The 21100-nt window shown below is 36.9% G+C and overlaps 1 protein-coding gene across 2 annotated transcripts in view; it reads left to right on the top strand.

The window, feature by feature from the left end:
• KCNH7 (potassium voltage-gated channel subfamily H member 7) overlaps positions 1-21100 on the top strand; it is a 434910-nt gene that overhangs the window by 386586 nt on the left and 27224 nt on the right. For both annotated transcript variants that reach the window (XM_073241556.1, XM_073241555.1), the window contains 3 exons: positions 6194-6446; positions 9211-9416; positions 11340-11415. In XM_073241556.1, the coding sequence (XP_073097657.1) occupies positions 6194-6446; positions 9211-9416; positions 11340-11415 (535 nt within the window). The remainder of the gene's footprint in view (positions 1-6193; positions 6447-9210; positions 9417-11339; positions 11416-21100) is intronic.

Below are 21100 nucleotides of genomic sequence, written 5' to 3'. Positions count from 1 at the left end.
TAAATATGTAATCACCAAAGAAACATGAAAAATAAGTATTTCCTGGTCCTTAATGACAGATCATAACCACAGAAATAATATAATCTGGGATAACCTCAAAGCTAGAAAATCCATTAAGGAAGGACATTGGTTTCTGGAAATGACAAAAGGCAAGGTTCAGTATCTTACAAGTGGTAAAGATTTATAAAACACTGAGTAGCCCACATGGCAAACAATGATTCCATAAGAATCAGAAAATGCTATAAAATATTATGAATATATTCTAGGGCAGAGACTTCAGATTTAATATATTGCTTGCACCATCTATTTGATAATCACACTTGAGATTTAGTGTTTCACAGGGAGTGTTAATTTGTGTTTTTATTAATCCTACTATGTTGATATTTAAATGTATTAATGGCCCAGAGAATTTCCCAAGAAAATTTCCTACGTCAGTTATCACAGTTACTGAGGTCATTCTTATGATTAATATGCTGTTTAGGGGAACCATTTGCCACCCTCAGAGTGTCTTTCTCAATGTATCTTTTCAACCTGCCTTTAGGAATACCCCTCTCTGCAGCTACACTGAATAAAATGAATCAAAAACCATTCATTACAACAAAGATCAACACTCCATTACTATCTGAGTAGGGGTGTCTATTAGAAAATTCTCGACAATTCTATTAGAAAGTTGATCCTTTTGAAAGCAAATACAAGGGTTCAAAACACTGTAGAAGGAATCTGGAAGGAATCTTGGTAAAAACTCAGTTGCTGAAGCTCTTCCCACAGAACCCTGAAGGTGTACCCACCATAAGAAAGTACTTTGCAATCCAGGCTAAGAAACAGCAAACACTGAATTTTGTGTCTTGAATTTGAGGAAGGAATAATAGAGTTTATTGTCAATATATTATGAATATTTAACTTCATTTGGGCCCAGCACCCAGGCAAAAGCTGAACAGGGAATAAGTGTCTCTCCTGCAATCCTTTCTTTTCCTTGATCACATGGACATGATGGACATGTCTGGGAGCACAGAGACTGTGTCACGGGAACAAAGGGAGACCTTCCATCCTCTGGTGGGAGAAGAGAATCATGGTTGTAAGGCTGTAAATCACTTCTCCTAGCCACAGGAATATAGTTACTGTGAAAAAGACAAAATTATATTGAAATTTGACTATAAAAGAATTATTCTCAGAGGAAAATTCAATATAAGGCAGGCCTTACCTTAAATGGTGACATAACGGTGTCACATTAAAAAACAGAAAAATCTTCATTGATTAGGATCTTCCTCTACTCAGATGCCACTGACTGAAGGCAAGGACACATTTTTCTACTTGTGATCTACCATAGACCTGAGCCAAACTTTTTCATGTAAGGCCCAGTATATTAAATGCATGGTATAATTGTTTTATTATGTAAATTTAAATTTAAAAAGTTAATAGACTACTGTCATTTTGATGAGCGCACATATATCAAATCAGAAGTTGCAGGTTTACATTATGAAAAATGTCAAATCACTATGATATACACCCGAGACTAACAGAATATTGTATGACAATTACACCTCATTTAAAAAAGTCAGAGGCTAAGGTTAACTTCGGCATCCATTCGTTTCTAGATGAAATTGCTCAGTATAGGGAAAATTTGAATTCACACACCACATAATTGTAAACATTAACAATATTGTAATATTTATCCCATTAGGCGCTCTTAGCAAATATTCATTTGAGGGATATTAACATAAAGTTGAATACTCCTCAATTAATGTCTGATCATATTTGATAGATGTTAACTATAGAATAGTTCATTATTTACATTTCTGCTCTCCACATTTTTGAAATATAAATACTTTAGAAAGAGTTTACTTTGATTTAATACTTTCTTGTTTTGTAGTTATTGGATTGTTCTTGGTTGAATGTCCTTAAACTTTGGGTCCTCTAGCATGAAGCTACCAGGTTGATTTATTTTAACAATCACAGAAAATATTTCATTTAATAGGACAAATGTCACATTTGTCTTGCATGATTTGAGAGACCCAAAGAGCTTTATCTAGCTAGATACATTCAAGTAAAGGGAAGTTAATCTCACATTGTAAAATATTCCAGTGGCCTTATACAATAAAAAAGACATGGGATTTTTAAATGTCTTGAAACATTTTTCTGGAACTTCAGGAAGTTTTAAAAATCTGCTCCCATAAAAGCCAGTATCAGGAAAGTGCAATTAGAACTTTCTATTCACCTTAAATTAACTGTTACATTGAAGATTCATTTGAACAGCCATTATTATAAATGTCCACACTTGGCACAAAAAGCAAAATGTGGGAGATTCTGGTTAAATTTATAATTTTTTTTAAATCTGGGAATCTATAGAAAGAGCCAGTATATTTGCAGAATATGTTTGATTCATTATTATGCCTAGCATAGCTTCTGGTATTAGAGTAGATAATTTATTACAGATTTGCTGAAAGACAAAGGGTTACTTTTCCAAGTGTCAGGCCATGCAGCTGATTCGGGTGACGCTCCTTGGTCTTTGAAATCATACTAACTCCATAAACAATGGCTCTGGATGCACAGTGAAAGGTGCTATCTGTGCTCAGGGCTCCAGAGCCTGACAGGAAGGCTGTAGAGAGCAGAGGGGAAATGACCGTCACCGAAGCAGCTGGTGACCAGGTCTGTACTCGCCTACTTGACGTAGCTACGCTTTGCATCCAGATACCCTAGACCCAGGAAAATGCCAAAATTTGTGTGCTAAATGAGACAGTTCCAAGTCAGGTAATTTTGCAGAGGCACCAAACCTTATTTTTTTTTAAGTACAATGATTGGGAAGCAAGGAAGGAAACACAGCTGAGACCAATGGAGTGGGGTGTTTGGATAAATATTTACTTAATCCTACCGCCGCCTTCTTGCCACCCTTTTCAATGTTCGCCTACCTCTTCTCCACTACAACTCCCTCTCTTTCAACTTCCTTTTTCAAGTCCCTTTACTGACGCATATCTCAGATTCCAAAGCTTCTGCCTTATTTAGAACGTCTAAACCTCAGAGCTAGTAGGACATTCAATTACTGAATATTAACATCTGAGGCTTATTTGACTGATCTATGCACCTGACTCGGGGAAACTAAGAAAGTCAGTTATGGGCTAACACCACAGGAGAATTCCTTCATCTAGACAAGTCCTACATGCCAAGATCTATGCATCTTCCCCCTGTGCAAACAAACAGCTCTCCATGAACCTGTATGGTACCTCCAAGTTGAGGTCATTCCTTCTAACGGGTGTCCCTTCTAATAGGATGAATGTTAGAAAATCACATTTAACACGGACACTTGAGAATGATGTTGAAAACTTTCCCAAGTGCCCTCTAAGGTTTTGTGAGTGATCGTAAGACTATTAGAATTCCAAGAACGTGTTTGTAAATTGATTTAGTAACTGCCCACTTTCAAAAAGGATTTAAGACAACTCACAGTGAAAACCTAAGTAAAATAAGCCAAAACATTTAATAAAAGTCAGAAATGGGAATCAAAAGTTAAAGAGATGAGTGGTAACGAAATTGTTAAATTCTTTTGAGATAATGGAGCACAGAATATTTAGACTCTGTTGAGGCAAATGGAACACAAAACTTACTGGTGAATTTCTAGTCACCAAAGAGACCAAAGAGAAGAACACCATGGATGCTGTATCTCTCAGTTTCTAACTAAAGAGAACATACCAGTTCTTTAGGAACACCAGATATGTCTGACAATCAAATGACAACAAAAAAAGCCAACAGAAAAGTCAGAATTAAACCATCTATTGATAGATATCAACAATGCATGGAATGATTTACACACATTATCACACTTAATTGTGGGAAAGACCTGGGAAGTAGATATTACTAATTATTTCTGCAATAGAAAGGAACTGAATTTCCCCGGTAATTGACTCAACCAAAGTCACAACTAGTAAGTGACGGGAACCAGGACTTCAACTTATGCCTATCTGATTCCACAGCTCATATAAAACACTCGGAGTAATAATGAACGATGCCAAACCTCTATCTTATCTGCTTCATCCAACTCAAAGTGCATACCCACTCATGTGTGCACACACACATGCACACATGTGCACAATTTTTCCTTCTATAACCAGGCTGTACTCAGAAAGTATTACTGAGAAACTTCAGAAAAAGGTCAGAAATAGCACCTACAAACAGTGTTCCCACCCCAGCTACAATGATGGTAGAAATATGGTAGCAGTATCTCCCCCCTTTATGGGAAATATAAAATCTTTTTGTATATTGTTACAGCCAAAGCTTAAGAAACAAATAAGCATATCTAATTTGTTACTTGATTTAATGCCTTTACATTTTTCTCTCTATGGGGATGTCTGAGAGTTATGCTGAAACCACAATTGTGGGCTCCAAGGAGTACATGTAAGTCATATATGCAAGGAGGCCAGTGAACTGTTTGTTTGTTTCCTACTTTAAAGTGGCCCCATTTCAGAAAATAGTGTCCAAACCTAGCTTCTGACTCCCTTGTCAAAGAATCCAGTGTGAGAGTTCAGACGTGTAGAAGGGATCAGCGACCTAGATGGTTGGTTCCATGGAAGGAGCTGAATTGTTTGGGGTCCCAACAAAAAGCGGGAAAAGAGCCACCAGCCCATAAAGTCAGGAAGGGACAAGAACTTGGCAAGTTGTCCTTTTGGAGAGGTCTTCAGTCCAAGGTGGAAACCTGACGGGGGTGCAGTCATGTATAGGAAGGCTGGTACTTACAGATGCAGGGTTTCAGAGAAACGCCCAGGAAATCAGATAACGGGGAGGCACTTGTAGGTCTGAGCCAGGCAATACAGAAACTTCAGGACCAGAGTCAGTTCCTAGAGCTGTGAGGAGTGGGGTGAGCAGTGTCTGACAATTGGCACACTATTTATCAGTGACTTATGACAAATTTCAATATTGTAAAGGTACTTTTTCTCTGACCAAGAAACACAGATGGCTGAAGTGACTTGCACAAGTACCAACTTGTGGCAAACCCATGACCGGAACTCATGTTCTGTAGGTTGTCTTCTGAAACACCCTCGACTTGTTTCTGTGGGTGACAATAAAACAAAGGAAACAAGATCAGAAATAGTGGCTGTTATGTTTCACGTCTTTTTCTAATTGACCTTTTTGTATTAGATCAGCCTGACCAATTGCATCACACAGTGTTCCTGCAGAAACAGGATCCCTGTGGCTGCTTTAGGATTTAAAATAGAAAAATTTAAGATAGCGAGCTTGATCCAAAAAGGTAGGAAATCCTAAAATTGCATTATTAGGCCCTTATATAAGGCCTCTTCCCTGTACCTCAACTCACACTTAAATGGACATATTTTTATTGACAGAGGGAAGTCCTCATGGGAATTAAAATCTTACAAAATAGCTAAGACACATATAGAGAAGTAAGACTGGAGTGTCTTTGAGCCATTGCATACTGGGAATTTTATAAAATAACATAAAATTTTATTCAGTTTAAATTGAGTACCACTTGTCACAAGCAATTGTTTAATCTCTTCTGCAACGAATCAGTTGTCAAAACAGTAGCACTGTTAGAAGCGTTATGTATGCACTGTAAATTGTGGCACAGAGGCCATTTCTGAAAACGGAACTGTACTTTTATAATTCTTCCCTATTTTCAGTGCTTATCAGAATACTTAGTATTGATAATGTACCTACAAAACACAAATATTCCAAGTGTTGTTAGGTAAGAGCACTCTCTGGTATGACATTTACAAATACCATAACTATTTCGGGACCATCCTCTTTACTAATTATACTATGATGTTTACCAATCCAAATTGAGTTGAGATTCCTTCAGAAGATTGTCTTTCTAGTTGTACCACCTTCCGTTAGTTGCGTTTTATTTATTGTCACATTGCATCATATCCGTGCACAGGGTGCCAGTTGCCTAACATAAGGCAGGGAATGAGACGCAGTGTGAAACGTCGTAGTTATTTCATTTTAATGAGACAGCATTTGTGTTGAGCCTGAGTGCCTGCAGTTAATGCAGAGAGCAAGTATTTAAGTTAAAATTCTGACATGTTTAACAAACCAAGTATCCTATCTATTTAGGGGAGGCGAGGTAGAAGCATTGTAAGGACTCTTGTGTGACAATTACTCTACTGCGGTTCTATGAGCAAGAAATATACTGTATTTCAGGTGGAAGTACTTTGTGCACTGGTAGTATGAAACTCTGCATTTTTTTCTTCAGGTCCTAAAGGGTTTCCCAGAATGTTTACAAGCTGACATTTGTCTGCATCTCAACCAGACTTTGCTGCAAAACTGCAAAGCCTTCCGGGGGGCAAGTAAAGGTTGCCTCCGAGCTTTAGCAATGAAGTTCAAGACGACCCATGCACCTCCGGGAGACACCCTGGTTCACTGTGGGGATGTCCTCACTGCACTTTATTTCTTATCCAGAGGCTCCATCGAAATCCTCAAAGATGACATTGTGGTAGCTATTCTGGGTGAGTGTTTTAACCTGAATGGTGACAAATTCAGTTATTAGCTGTTGCAGTGCATAGTTTAAATCCCCGGAAAAAAAATGACTGATCTGGGTATTTATGAGCACTACTTTAAGACTGACAGGTAATTTTAAAGCTTTACTTAAAATTCCATTCAAATCATATTAACCTCGAAGAAAATATGTTTTCTTGACTCTCACTTTTTCTTAAATGTGTAAACGCTTCCATGACGCTTCAGTTCTTGGCAGCTACTTACGCATTTGAGGCCAAATACATAAAGATAGTCAGCATTTTCCTTTCATGTTAGAGGATCTTGGATTCATGCTTGATCTCTTAACACTTTAAATAAAATGTATACATTGTTAGCATACTTGCTGTGCCAGTGCCCCGTCATGAACTCAGTGTATGTTTTGATAAATTTCATTTATTTGCCATGTACTTTTACCTGCTGTGTCCCATCAAATGGAATTACTTGAGTTCTTACCTAGGTAATACAGAGCTATGAACATAACACCCAGGGATAAAGGGGATGAGATTGAAATCTGTAATAAATTTGTTTGGGTGCCAAAGAAAGTCCATCTGTCCAATCTGTCCCTTCAAAAATAAATTTAGTCAGTGTGAACGTGCAGGATTTGTTTGGAATATTAGGACAATGGGGAAGAACAAGAGAGGAGAGAGCAACAGGATCAGTTCTTTCCTACCACCTGGCCAGTAGATTTAAGCCTCAGTCTCCCCCCGAGAACACCTATCCTCAATGTCTGTGAACTCCTGCACATCTTTTTGTTTCCTGGGGATTAAATCCAAGTCCATTTAAATAGCAAACATGTAATTCAATGATTTCCTTTCACTGGGCTCCAGATGGTAACATCCCAAAGGACAAGGACATACATGCCTGGTTTCTTTGCTGCTGTGGGGACCCAGACGATGATACAGCACAGGATCCAGTACATGAACAAAGATGTTTGAGTGATCCCTATATATTTTGATAATTTTATTATGCAGATAGTTTTTTTATAATTTTCAAGATTTACAAGATGTGTAAGTTAGTTTACAATCAGTAAGAAGGCAAAGAATAAAGACGTATTCTACATCACTTAGCGGTTACACAATAAAGTTGGATTTTCACCATATTTAGCCTTAGTACTCTGGTCTATTGCGAGGGCCAAAGCATTCTGCATTGCGTTCTGGTCTTCAAATCAGCCAGCCCTTGCTTCTACAGGAAGGGAACAAGCCTTCTAGCTTTATAAAATGGTAATTCTGGAGTGTAGTTAAGCTCTACACAGTGACTTGCCTACTTTTTGTTCATGTACAGTCACATCAGCTAATTAAAATACAAAGCCCATGCTGAATTAGGTCTGAACTTCTCTTCGCTAATATCTATGCTGAAGTATTAACTGTAAAGTGTTTCAAGAGATTCCCCTTTACCATCCTCATTTTCATGTAAATCCCACCTGAAATCCTCACAAATTTGTGAAATCCTCACAAATTACGATTATTCATTCTATTTTTAAAGCTATTTATTTAAAGTTAGTATATTCTCTCCACTATCAATTTTTCTTATAAAGGTACAGTATCTGATTTCTCCCCATGAAATTCACATTTAAAATAAAACATTACAGCACTTTTCTTGACTAGTTAGAACTTACTGTTTACAAGTCTTTGATAATTTCCGTAGTTTGAACTTGTCTACCAAGAACTAATTTAACAGATCTAAGGAATTTTTTCTAAATCTGAAAAGAAGCTTCAGAATGTATGTAAGAAAGTACAATTTCACACTGCCACTCATGATCTTTGAAAGTTACACAATCAATAATCTTTCGGTAATTATTCAGCATGTACTACACGGGTAGAATTTTTAAGAGTCTCAATATTCAGAGACAGAAATATCTAAGTGGCCATAACATCCAAGGAAAATATTGAGAGGAGATTAAATACATCAGGTATAAAGATTTTTACTTGAGTCAGAATTCACTGGATTTAATCAAAGCTACTCACTTCCTCTCTTCACTTCACCCAACTAGGAAGGTAACCTTGACCTAATCAGTTTGCCTTTTTAATCCTCTTTCCATATTCATAAAATTTGGATATAATTAATAAGTTCTTCATGAGGCTATTTTAGGGATTAAATGAGATAATGCACCTAAGCACTGATACAATGCCTAGCGTGTTCTTAGTCCTCAGTAAGACTCTCATTATCCTCATCATTGAACAAGGCCTGGAACAGCAGGTGGCATGTGGCTAAGCAGAGGGGATTGGGGGGCAGGAGGGAGAGGTGCCCATCAGAAGCCAGACACTGAAATGACCCCAGGTTTGGGAAGAAAACAACAAGGACACACTTTTAGAATAAAGCCCATATGACAAAAAAGCATGACTACGTATGTTACACTACAACTAGATTTATTAAACAGTTGCGCAAATCCATTAAGGACAAATCGGGGTTACTAAAGAAAACAGAGTATGTTCAAATTGTACCCCGGGTCCCCTAAGTGTTGGAAGTGGTCCACCAGGCCCCCATGCCTGTCATCTCCTCTGGGGACCATCCTCAGGCAGAAAGTTTGTGGATCTGACTCCCTGCAGCCTTTCTCAATATTCCTGCATTGACAAAATTAGAGCGTATCTATTATGTGGCAAGACCCTTTTCTAGCAATGTGGGGTATAGCTGACTTAAACCATGGTTGCTGCATTCTGGACACATAAAAAGAAAGAAAACTTAAGTTCAGATTCCTTTTACATCCTCATTTTTTTTCTTTCTTTTTTTTTCTCTTAGGAAAAAACGATATATTTGGAGAAATGGTTCATCTTTATGCCAAACCTGGGAAATCAAATGCAGACGTAAGAGCTCTCACGTACTGTGACTTGCATAAGATCCAGAGAGAAGACTTGTTAGAGGTTTTGGACATGTATCCCGAGTTTTCAGATCACTTTCTCACAAATTTAGAGTTGACTTTCAACCTAAGGCATGAGAGTGCAAAGGTATATGTTAACCCCTTGCTTATTTTTTTAATACATTTTTTTATTAAGGTATCCTTGATATACACTCTCATAAAGGTTTCACAAGAAAAACAATGTTATTACATTCCCCCTTGCTTAGTTTTATACTTCTGATATTTCTCTGAAAGATCAAGCAAAATAATGCAGCAAAACTTTACCAATTTTGAATATTTGGAAGGAAAAACCCACTTAATACCAGAACTTCTAAATTATAGAGAGGAAATTTAGTCTAATGACTTAAATATATTGAATAACAATTAAATTTGACCTTTTTAGGAACTCTTAGGTGACATACTTGTTTTAAAAATTGCCTTGGTTTATACTTAGTGTGCCAATTATTTGTAAGATATGGGTGATTCTAGGCTATTGAAAATCCCCTAAAAGAGTTTATCTTACATAGAGGTTGAAATATTCCCTCAGCTATTATTTACACCATACTTCGGGTAGCATTCTTTTCAATAATAATGAAAAAATTAAACTCAGTCAAGTTAATATATTTGTCCATATTTAACACAATTTCTAAATCACAGAAAGATAAATTGATCAGGCTTATACCTGAGTCAAAATTAGTGCTGTAGAATGAATAACATATGGTCTGCTAGAAATATTGTTTTAACTGATTCTACATATAATTTGGCTTACAATGAATTTTGAGTTTGTAGCACTATACTCTTCACTCTCTTCTGCTATGAAAATATGTCCTTATGACCTGCCTCTATTCTAAGAATATAGAACTTAGGCTGCAGCCCACAATTTATTACTTGTTTATTTCTCCATTTCCTTGCCCCCCAAAAACCAGAACCCCAACTCCAATTCTAAATATTTTTTCTCATAAATCAAATGTTGAGCTTTTGACACATGCCATTGTATTTTATTCCTATTAATGGACTCTCGGGAAAAAAGATCCTCAGTAGTTAGGTAAAAGGTGCCAAATTTAATTCTCCCTGGAGTCACAGTCATTCCCAGGTACTGTGAGAGACTTAGAAAGATCAACTTTAACAGTAACAGGGTTAAACGTTTAGGGTCACCCTCTTCATAACCTGAAGCACCAAACAATTATGTCTTTTCAAAACATTAAAATGTTGAAAAACATTTAAGTGGCAAGAGGTTCAAGTTATCAAGAGCATGTTTTTTTATAATGGGTTCAATTCGGTACTTTATCAAATTCCAGTTTAATGTCACTAACCTCATTCTGATATTGTCTTGAAAAATACGAACATCTGCCTCAGGTAACTTCTTCACATAAAAAGTGAAGCAATCAACTAAATAAAGCAGGAGCTTCCATTTGTTTCCTGTATTTTGGAGCTTCCATTTTTATTTAAAAGTCTGATAATATTTTACAGAGTGAACCAGACAGGACGGAAAGAGGAACTGGGAACAAAAATAATAAAGGGCTCAAAGCATCGTGTTTATTGAATTCAACCTCATATTTATTGTTGTGAAATTTAACCTTGCAATCATTATCATGTAATTTAAACATCATAGCTAATTACAATTAGTTTATACTTTTTTCTTTTCAGTAATACAGATTCTGCAGTGTTTTTAAATTATTGTTATTTTTACTTTAACTTTACCAAGATACATAAAATACACTCTACTGGAAGGAATATGTTGTTTCTACACATTGACAAGGTCATCCCCAAAATTTCTGATAAATTACTTCTATAACTATGATTTCCCCATCACATAGTGAAGCTACTAAAATTATTCTCAGTTTATTCTATAATATAGAGACAACCATTAAGCAAAGGATTGTAGCTATTTGACTACAATCTAATAATTAAATCTCAAAATGGTTGAAATTATGAGATAGTGAAGAGTTTACCGATAATACATTATGTTCAAATTGAATGATCTTCCATTTCATCCTCATTAACAAATACTGATCTCTTACTACCATCACAGTCCATGAATGATTCTGAAGGAGACAACTGTAAACTCCAAAGAAGGAAATTATCGTTTGACAGTGAAGGAGAGAAAGGTAATTCACTCTTTTTCTAAAGTTTAAATGTAGAGCATGTGGTTATTAGCTCTTCTTACTCATTATGCTTCTGATTTGAAGAGAAACTTCTTTCAGGTTCTAGGAAGGTAAATCTTTCATTTTTTTCAGTAGCTCGTGAGAGGGTTTCTGACTGATAGCCCTTGGTGATGTCATTCACAAATGCAGCGGTCAGCTACCAGGGCAGCACAGATAGAGAAACAGAGTAAGTTGGCTTAAGATTTTTAGAAAGCAGGCCAGTTAATAGCAGGTGAATAGCTATGCCTCCAAGGTTGAGCAGAGAGTTCTGGAGGGACGGCTCTGGTTACAGCCCGAATTCTTAGTCCTCTCACACACGTGGGTGACGTGGATGAAGGTGTGATGTCTCTTCATCCTTCACTCTCCACAGTTCTCACCACTTCTCCTCTCTAGGTTTTTCTGCCCCTCTATTCTTTGTGTTTCAATAATTCCACAAATATTTCTTTCACATTTCACATTTTTAAAGAGCTACTCAATTTGTGAGAAACAAATTGTGTAAAACAGCCCCTGCCCTCCCTGGGCAGGGAAATGATTATTATTTCATATACAAATAGGTGGTGCTTTAGCAAGAATAAGCACCCCTCAGTGGAAACCCAGAGAGGGTACATTTAATTGTGTCTGGCCAGATGCCACAAGGCTTCCCAAGGCAGCCTCCACTTTTGCCCCGGCTGATGCAGCAAACATTCTCGTCTGCCTGTTTCCTCTCAGCAGAATCTGACTCTGAAGCAATTCCCCTCTTTCCCTTGGCATCCTGACACTGTACGCTTCCTATTTTCCTCCTACTTCCTCTAATTCCCTGCAGATAATTGCAGGATCACTTTCTAATAAGCCAGTTGTTAGTTATTAGAATTTCTCGAGGTACGACCCTCGGCCTTCTTCTCTTCTCATTCTGTAACATACTCTTCCCTGGGGATATCATTTTTGGACATAGTTTGATTTTATTCTCACATAGATGTGTATATTTTCATTCTAAATCCCAAATCATCTGAGCTTCCATCTCAGATAGCTAACCACCTATTAAATCATCTACTTGAAATCTCAAATGCAGTTCAAGCTCAGTATTTCCTACATTGAACTCACGATGTCCCACCTGTCTCTCCATCAGTTGCCATGTCTCAGAATGTCACCGTCATCCAATCAATTGCACAAACTAGTATCCAGCTAGGAACCAGCCCCTCCATTATGTCTGGCAACGAGTCTTGTTATTGTTACCTTCAATACATTTCCACCTAGTCTTCGAAATAGGTCCCTTTTGGTTTGTCTCTATCTTCACAGCCACAACTCTGGGCCAAAACTATCATCATCTGTCACTCACTTTTACCACATTCAACTTGCCCCTCTCTCATCTACTTTCCATACTGGTGATTATTTTTCAATGCAATCATGTTATGTCATCCACATATTTAAAGCCCTCGAAGGACTTAATGTTTCCTAAATCCTTCATAGGTGGATTTATGCCTATTCTGCGGTCTTCTCCACACTACCCTCTGCTTAACTTCCCTAATCTGGCCTTCCCCTATCGGCTCCTCTCTTTTGCAGCATTTATTTTTTCTGTTCATTTGCATCATTATTTAATCAGTGTTGTCTCTTAGATCATAGGCTCCATAGAGGTGAGAAATACTCAGTCATCTATAACTACAGTGCCTGCCTACATAGCAGATACTCAACCCAATATGTGTTGAAAGAACGGATTAATTAAATGAAATAGAATTCGAGCATTTTTCTTCTGATTTTCTTCCTCCTTCCACCTTCTTAACCCCAGTTCTTTTCTTGGCCCTCTTTGCCCTCTTCTTTTCTCTCAATTCTCTCCATAGAGGAGCTCACCTACTAGCTTCAACTTGCTTTATACTTCAAGTGAACTAAAGTGCCCTCTCTTCCATGTAAATTGTTTTTTTGTGTCTTTCTCATATCATTCCCCTAATTGGAATTTACCTCCCATCCTCAAATACACATACATGCAACCATGCCATACCACTTTCTCGTCCACTAAAATTACAGTATTTTGGTCATAGTTAATCTAGAATGACATAATCACCATGAACTTTTTTCTTGATTTCCTCAAATGTATAGGTTTTCTCCCTCTTATGAATTCCTAAGCCACTTTTCTTTCATGTATTGTGAAAATCTGCTCTGTACAGTGTTATTGGTGTGTTTGTTCTTTTCTACCAAACTGTGAATTCTTTTAGTCAAGAATGGTTGAAAATATTTGTTAAATTGGGCTAATGGTTCAATCATCTGGCTGATTGTGGAACAATAAGCCACTCACAGATAGGTGATAATTTATTTCTGCAATGTCGTTCTTTATTCCCTTGGTGACTTTTTCTAAAATCAGAACCATTATTGTTAAGCTGTTCTTCCCTAGACTTAAGCTAAATCCCTTATCCTGAAGTTAATCTCTTATTTTGATTGCACTGGAAATGAAGAACAGCTTGACAAGTTGTCTATTTAATAATGTCCCCCATACAGTTGAAGATTTATTCAATCCCCTTTCAAACTTCAGTTTCCTCATTCTCAAGCTAAATAATCTAATGTTTCTATCTCCTGATAAGGCCCTGAGAGCATGTCACCATTTATATTGTGCTCATGCAAGTAGACATTTCTATTGATTCTGAAAACTTTTCCTTTAATCACAGCCTTGGTCTGTGAGACCTATTTTATATAAAGTATAGATGGTAAGGGATTTGTCTGCCTGCCTACAGCTTGTTAAAGTTTCCTGGTATTTCAGTAAGTAAGTATGATTTGGTTGATGTGAAAACAAAATTAACTCCAATTATCCAGAGCCTGAGAGCCTATTCCAGTCTTCAGGACTCCAGGGTGGTATAGGTGCATATAAAATTTGCTGAAAGCAATTTAGTTCCCACCACTCCAATCTAATAATCTGAAGGTGGCTACTCATTCTACACTTCTTGATATAGAATCAATAACTAGGAGAAAAACACACACAGAAGTTCTGTATAAATAGCAGAGAGCTTTCAGAAGATGCTAAATGATATGGGAATACATAAACTGAAAGCTTCCCATGAAATGCACTGATTATTTAAGTTAGATCACTGCTCCTGTGAAACAGCGCCTTGAAGGCAGACAGACATCCATGAGCACCGACTGTGAATCAGGCAGCAGAGGCATCAGCACCAGAGGGAAGAACACGTTCCTGGGCCCTGGAGATGGAGGCTGAGCTCCGCATTGCCCCTCACTACCTGCATATCAAGGCCCTGGAACTCTCCAGACTTGAGTTCCCACCACCCCATTCCCCTTCCAGTCACGCTAGCCACATGGTGCTAAGGAGTTTGTGTTCAAAAAGATTTACTGTAAAAGATACATGGATTACCTGGCAAGTTAACTTGAACAAAATAGGAACTTAACATTGAATCACTTCTCTTTTATAATCAGTTTACTAATGAAAGTGGTTTATCCTCATCAATTTCACATTTCTTCTGAGGAAATAAACCCACTTTCCAACAGGATAGAGTTGTCAATTTAGGAACGACTTTGAAGACATCTTGACTTTTTTGAAGGATCGTTAAGTAGTTCTCATTCCTTCCTAAAATTCTAGCCTGGATATGCCCAGAACCTCCCCAACTTGACTAAGGTCATTGTAGGAAGAATTGTTACAGTTCCTGAGATGGAAATAAAGCTATTGCTACAGAAAGTGAAGAACAAAACTGCTGTTTTAATGGTCTTTTTAGTGAAAATGAGCATTGTTAAGATGGTTGGACAAAAATATATGATGTATAGCTATTTGGAACAGCCATTGTTGCAAAATAGGCTCTATTCAAGTAGTCTTCAGAGTCGGGTTGTGCTTACTTCAGAGTACACCAATATGATTCATTGGATGATGGAATAGTTCTTTTAAAATTTTATGTTGTGTGCTATGTATAATATATTCAAGTAGCATGCATAATAGCACACGAGAAACACACACATAAACATACACGCACACAAATGTGTATGTTTTTATGGATAGGGTTTTGTGATCAAACATTTGGAATATTCTCAATTCCCTAGAGACAGAAAATGCAATATCCAAGTACCTACTAATGGCTAATTTGGGGGCCCAGTGATCTTTTAGCAGAGAATAATCTAATTAGAACAGCAATATAACAGGCCAAAAAAAAAAAAAACAGGGAAAAATTAAAATAGTGTTAAAGATGTGACTGTGCCAGGCAAAGGTGATAATCAAGGCAAAAAAAATGTTTAGCATCCTCTTTCCACTGGACTTGGATGGAGTCACACATGTTATAAAAAATAGGAACCCATTTTAAGAGATATATACATCCTAAGAGTAGGGAAGAAAGACCAAAATTTTCTTGTTGCATTAACCATATAATTTTAATTAAAATGAGCACTTCTATATATTTCACTGGAAAATCTAATGTTCCAGAAAGTAAGAGTGGAAATGTCTTGAACTCATCACACGTTGCATTTCAAAGGACAGCAATAAACTTTATCTCTTTGTAATATTAGTTTAATGATTTCACAGTGTCATTCAAAAATAAGTATTTTGAAAATGTTTCTCCAAAACAACTTCTATAGAATTTATTGAAGTCAGGAATAAATACATCATTCTTAAATTTATTCCTGTAGAAGAGAAGTAGTCTAATTCTAATTTTATTAAATTAATACTTTAAATATGTTGATATACACTTTGGCACCTCTTTACAATTACCTTCCATAATAACAAATAATGATTAGCTTTTTTTACCCATTTTAGTGATATGTAATTGCATCTTCCTTTATTTAATTTTTATGATAGTTCAAATATTTTTATCTTATATTTGAAAAGAAAAAACACACTAGTCACCTTTCAACATTCTTTGAAGCTAAAAAGGAATGAAGGTACTTGAAATCAAATGAAGAAATTTATTTTAGACCCTAATTTTCCAATGAAATTAATTTTTAAATGCATCTGGCTGGAAAATGCTCAGCTTGTCTCAAAATTGTTACCAGTGGGAAATCTAAAACTCAAATGCTGAAAGATGACAATCAATGCTTCTCTTTGACCAAAAATTGGGTCTACTTGTTGGGTCTTACAAATAAAAATAGTAATTGATCTGAGAGAGAGACTTCATAAAAGATGAGCAAGCACAAGCTTTTGTTCCCAGATTGTTTGAAAAAGAAGAATTTTATAGTATCATTCTTAAGATGGATGGTCAGCCACTCCACCAGGACACTCTTATTCTGTGCTCTTGAATTGCTTCTAAACTCAGAGTTAGGTCCCTATGACAAATCACAAGGGCTTTAGAATTGTGTCTTATAAGAAAAAGGGAGGAAATGAACTGTTAGCCCGAAAAAATAAGGCATAAAGAAAAAGGTTTTCCGTCATCTACATCAGAAGGAAAATTTGAGGCTTAATTAAACAGGAAAAATTTTTCTTTGTAAAATGGTGATTATAGGAGTGATTATATATCTCACTTCTAGTGCAAGGGAAAATGTAAAACTCCCTCAGATTACTGCCCTCAGAATACAATTTCTACACAAAATAAGAGTAGGATTAAGAAGAAAGAACCACCCTGAGAAAGAAATAGTACCTAATACTATATAATAGCTATCAAATAATCCAGTTAGCTGGGGAAAAGCAGAAATGGAACAGGCTATCAAAATCTAGAGGTATCTGGAGGCTAATTATAATGTACAGTTCAATTTCGTGTATTCCATCAGCCAGCCTCAAACCTAAACTTGAGCAGTTTCCATTTTTAACCCCCAAATAGATTGTTATTTCAACTGTCATTCTGTATGATAGACTATGATTTATCTAGTAAAGAGCAGAAAATACATTGTTGCACTGGGGATGCCTCAAAGAAACTGTTCCGGTGGTCTGGGTTCCAAGAAGCAGAAGACGGATTATCTGATGGCAGTGAACACAGGAATACATGTAGCGTGATTCCCTTTACAGGTTGAAAAAAATTCAAGGATATCAAACCTTCTCTTCTTTCATGATTCTCTTTTTACCTGGAATATTTGCTCAAGGATTTAGATACTACATCTATGAAGTCATATGCTCCATTTTCACTATCATCCTAAATTATAATCACTCATGCATCACATTTTGTGAGTACCTGTCCAGAGTTAAAATCAGCAAGTTATCATTCAATTTAATAATATATATTAACTGATGACTTTGTGTCTCAGCCTCCAAAATCAGCCATAGTTACAAAGACCAAGGCCTGTAGTAGGTGGGACAGGGCATTTTACCATGTGTGGGGATTTAAAAACCTACAGAGAACTCATAAGACCTCTCAAGTCTAAAGGACAAAATGGTTTAATAATTTATGATGCACATTCATTGTAAATATCCACGTTAGCATTGTCCATGCTTAGATCGGATGTATGTGAGTTAATGGTTAGTTCAGTTGACGTTTGAATCTGCTAGAAAAGACTTCATGAAAAAGTTTAAAAGACACTTTGGGAAATTGAGAAGCCCAAAATGATCCAAATTCCCCTGGGACCCACACTGCACAAAGGCTTACTTAAGAGCAGCAAACAGGTGTAATTCGCCAAGCAGGTATAAGGATATTTTAGAAAAATTAGGCTTTTTTTTTTTGGCTCATTTACTAGCACAAAATTGGAAACTACTATTTTCAGGGGAACGAAATATTGTTGAAAAAATTTTCAGGAGATAAAGATCAAAACAGAGGTAGGAAGAGATGACAAGATTGAAAATGTAGAGGCTGAAGGTAGACTGTATCAGTGACACTGTAGAGGAAAGGAAGAGCTGATATAAGTATCTGTATGTAACCAATTAGGTTAGTGGTTAGTGGAGAAACACAAGTGCTACCAAGTTGTCAGTGATGGCTAGAATGCTTGAAATTGGAAAATTTCTCGTGCTCATAGCAATGATGAAATCATTGAGCAAGTCTCAAATATTAAAGGAAATTAAGCACTCCACTTTTGCTATATTTATCTTTCATTGACAGAAGGTAAAGTCTTTTTTTTATTTTTTTATTTTGGTATCATTAATCTACAATTACATGAAGGACATTATGTTCACTAGGCTCCCCCCTTCACCAAGTCCCCCCCACATACCTGTTCACAGTCACTGTCCATCAACATAGTAAGATGCTGTAAAATCACTACTTGTCTTCTGTGTTGCACAGCCCTTCCCGTGCTCCCCGCCACACTATACATGGTAATCATAATGCCCCCTTTCTTTTTCCCACCCTTATCCCTCCCTTCCCACCCGTCCTCCCCAGTCCCTTTCTCTTTGGTAACTGTTAGTCCATTCTTGGGTTCTGTGCTTCTGCTGCTGTTTTGTTCCTTCAGTTTTCTTTTGTTCTTATACTCCACATATGAGTGAAATCATTTGGTACTTGTCTTTCTCCGCCTGTCTTATTTCACTGAGCATAATACCCTCTAGCTCCGTCCATGTTGTTGCAAATGGTAGGATCTGTTCTTTTCTTATAGCTGAGTGATATTCCATTGTGTATATGTACCACATCTTTATCCATTCATCTACTGATGGACACTTAGGTTGCTTCCATATCTTGGCTATTGTAAATAGTGCAGCGATAAGCATAGGGGTGCATCTGTCTTTTTCAAACTGGAGTGCTGCATTCTTAGGGTAAATTCCTAGAAGTGGAATTCCTGGGTCAAATGGTATTTCTATTTTGAGCATTTTGAGGAACCTCCATATAGCTTTCCACAATGGTTGAACTAATTTACATTCCCACCAGCAGTGTAGGAGGGTTCCCCTTTCTCCACAACGTCGCTACCATTTGTTGTTGTTTGTCTTTTGGATGGTAGCCATCCTTACTGGTGTGAGATGATATCTCATTGTGGTTTTAATTTGCATTTCTCTGATGACAAGCGATGTGGAGCATTTCATGTGTCTGTTGGCCATCTGAATTTCTTCTTTAGAGAACTGTCTATTCAGCTCCTCTGCCCATTTTTTAATTGGATTATTTGCTTTTTGTTTGTTGAGGTGTGTGAGCTCTTTATATATTTTGGATGTCAACCCTTTGTTGGATCTGTCATTTATGAATATATTCTCCCATACTGTAGGGTACCTTTTTGTTCTATTGATGGTGTCCTTTGCTGTACAGAAGCTTTTCAGCTTGATATAGTCCCACTTGTTCATTTTTGCTTTTGCTTTTGTTGCCCGGGAGATATGTTCATGAAGAAGTTGCTCATGTTTATGTCCATGAGATTTTTGCCTATGTTTTTTTCTAAGAGTTTTATGGTTTCATGACTTAGATTCAAGTCTTCAATCCATTTCGAATTTACTTTTGTGTGTGGGGTTAGACAGTGATCCAGTTTCATTCTCTTACATGTAGCTGTCCAGTTTTGCCAGAACCATCTGTTAAAGAGACTGTCATTTCCCCATTGTATGTCCATGGCCCCTTTATCGAATATTAGTTGACCATATATGTTTGGCTTAATGTTTGGAGTCTCTATTCTGTTCCACTGGTCTGTGGCTCTGTTCTTGTGCCAGTACCAAATTGTCTTGATTACTCTCTCTTTGTAGTAGAGCTTGAAGTTGGGGAGTGAGATCCCCCCCACTTTATTCTTCCTTCTCAGGATTGCTTTAGCTAATTGGGGTCTTTGGTGTTTCCATATGAATTTTTGAACTATTTGTTCCAGTTCATTGAAGAATGCTGTTGGTAATTTGATAGGGATTGCATCGAATCTGTATATTGCTTTGGGCAGGATGGCCATTTTGATTATATTAATTCTTCCTAGCCAGGAGCATGGGATGAGTTTCCATTTGTTAGTGACCTCATTAATTTCTCTTAAGAGTGTCTTATAGTTTTCAGAGTATAGGTCTTTCACTTCCTTGGTTAGGTTTATTCCTAGGTATTTTATTCTTTTTGATGCTATTGTGAATGGAATTGTCTTCCTGATTTCTCTTTCTATTAGTTTATTGTTAGTGTATAGGAAAGCCACAGATTTATGTGTGTTAATTTTGTATCCTGCAACTTTGCTGAATTCCGATATTAGCTCTAGTAGTTTCGGAGTGGAGTCTTTAGGGTTTTTTATGTACAATATCATGTCATCTGCAAATAGTGACAGTTTAACCTCTTCTTTACCAATCTGGATTCCTTGTATTTCTTTGTTTTGTCTAATTGCCATGACTAGGAACTCCAGTACTATGTTGAATAACAGTGGGGAGAGTGGGCATCCCTGTCTTGTTCCCAATCACAGAGGAAAAGCTTTCAGCTTCTCACTGTTCAGTATGATGTTGGCTGTGGGTTTATCATATATGGCCTTTATTATGTCGAGGTACTTGGCCTCTATACCCATTTTGTTGAGAGTTTTTATCATGAATGGATGTTGAATTTTGTCAAATGCTTTTTCAGCATCTATGGAGAGGATCATGTGGTTTTTGTCTTTCTTTTTGTTGATGTGGTGGATGATGTTGATGGATTTTTGAATGTTGTACCATCCTTGTATCCCTGGGATGAATCCCACTTGGCCATGGTGTATGATCCTTTTCATGTATTTTTTAATTCGGTTTGCTAATATTTTGTTGAGTATTTTTGCATCTACATTCATCAGGGATATTGGTCTGTAATTTTCTTTTTTGGTGGGGTCTTTGCCTGGTTTTGGTATTAGGGTGATGTTGGCTTCATAGAATGAGTTTGGGAGTATTCCCTCCTCTTCTATTTTTTGGAAAACTTTAAGGAGAATGGGTATTATGTCTTCTCTGTGTGTA

Source organism: Manis javanica, chromosome 7 (assembly GCF_040802235.1).
Source record: "Manis javanica isolate MJ-LG chromosome 7, MJ_LKY, whole genome shotgun sequence".
Lineage (NCBI taxonomy): Eukaryota > Metazoa > Chordata > Mammalia > Pholidota > Manidae > Manis > Manis javanica.
Note: the sequence above shows the minus strand (reverse complement) of the source record. Positions and strands in the feature narration are given on the sequence as shown.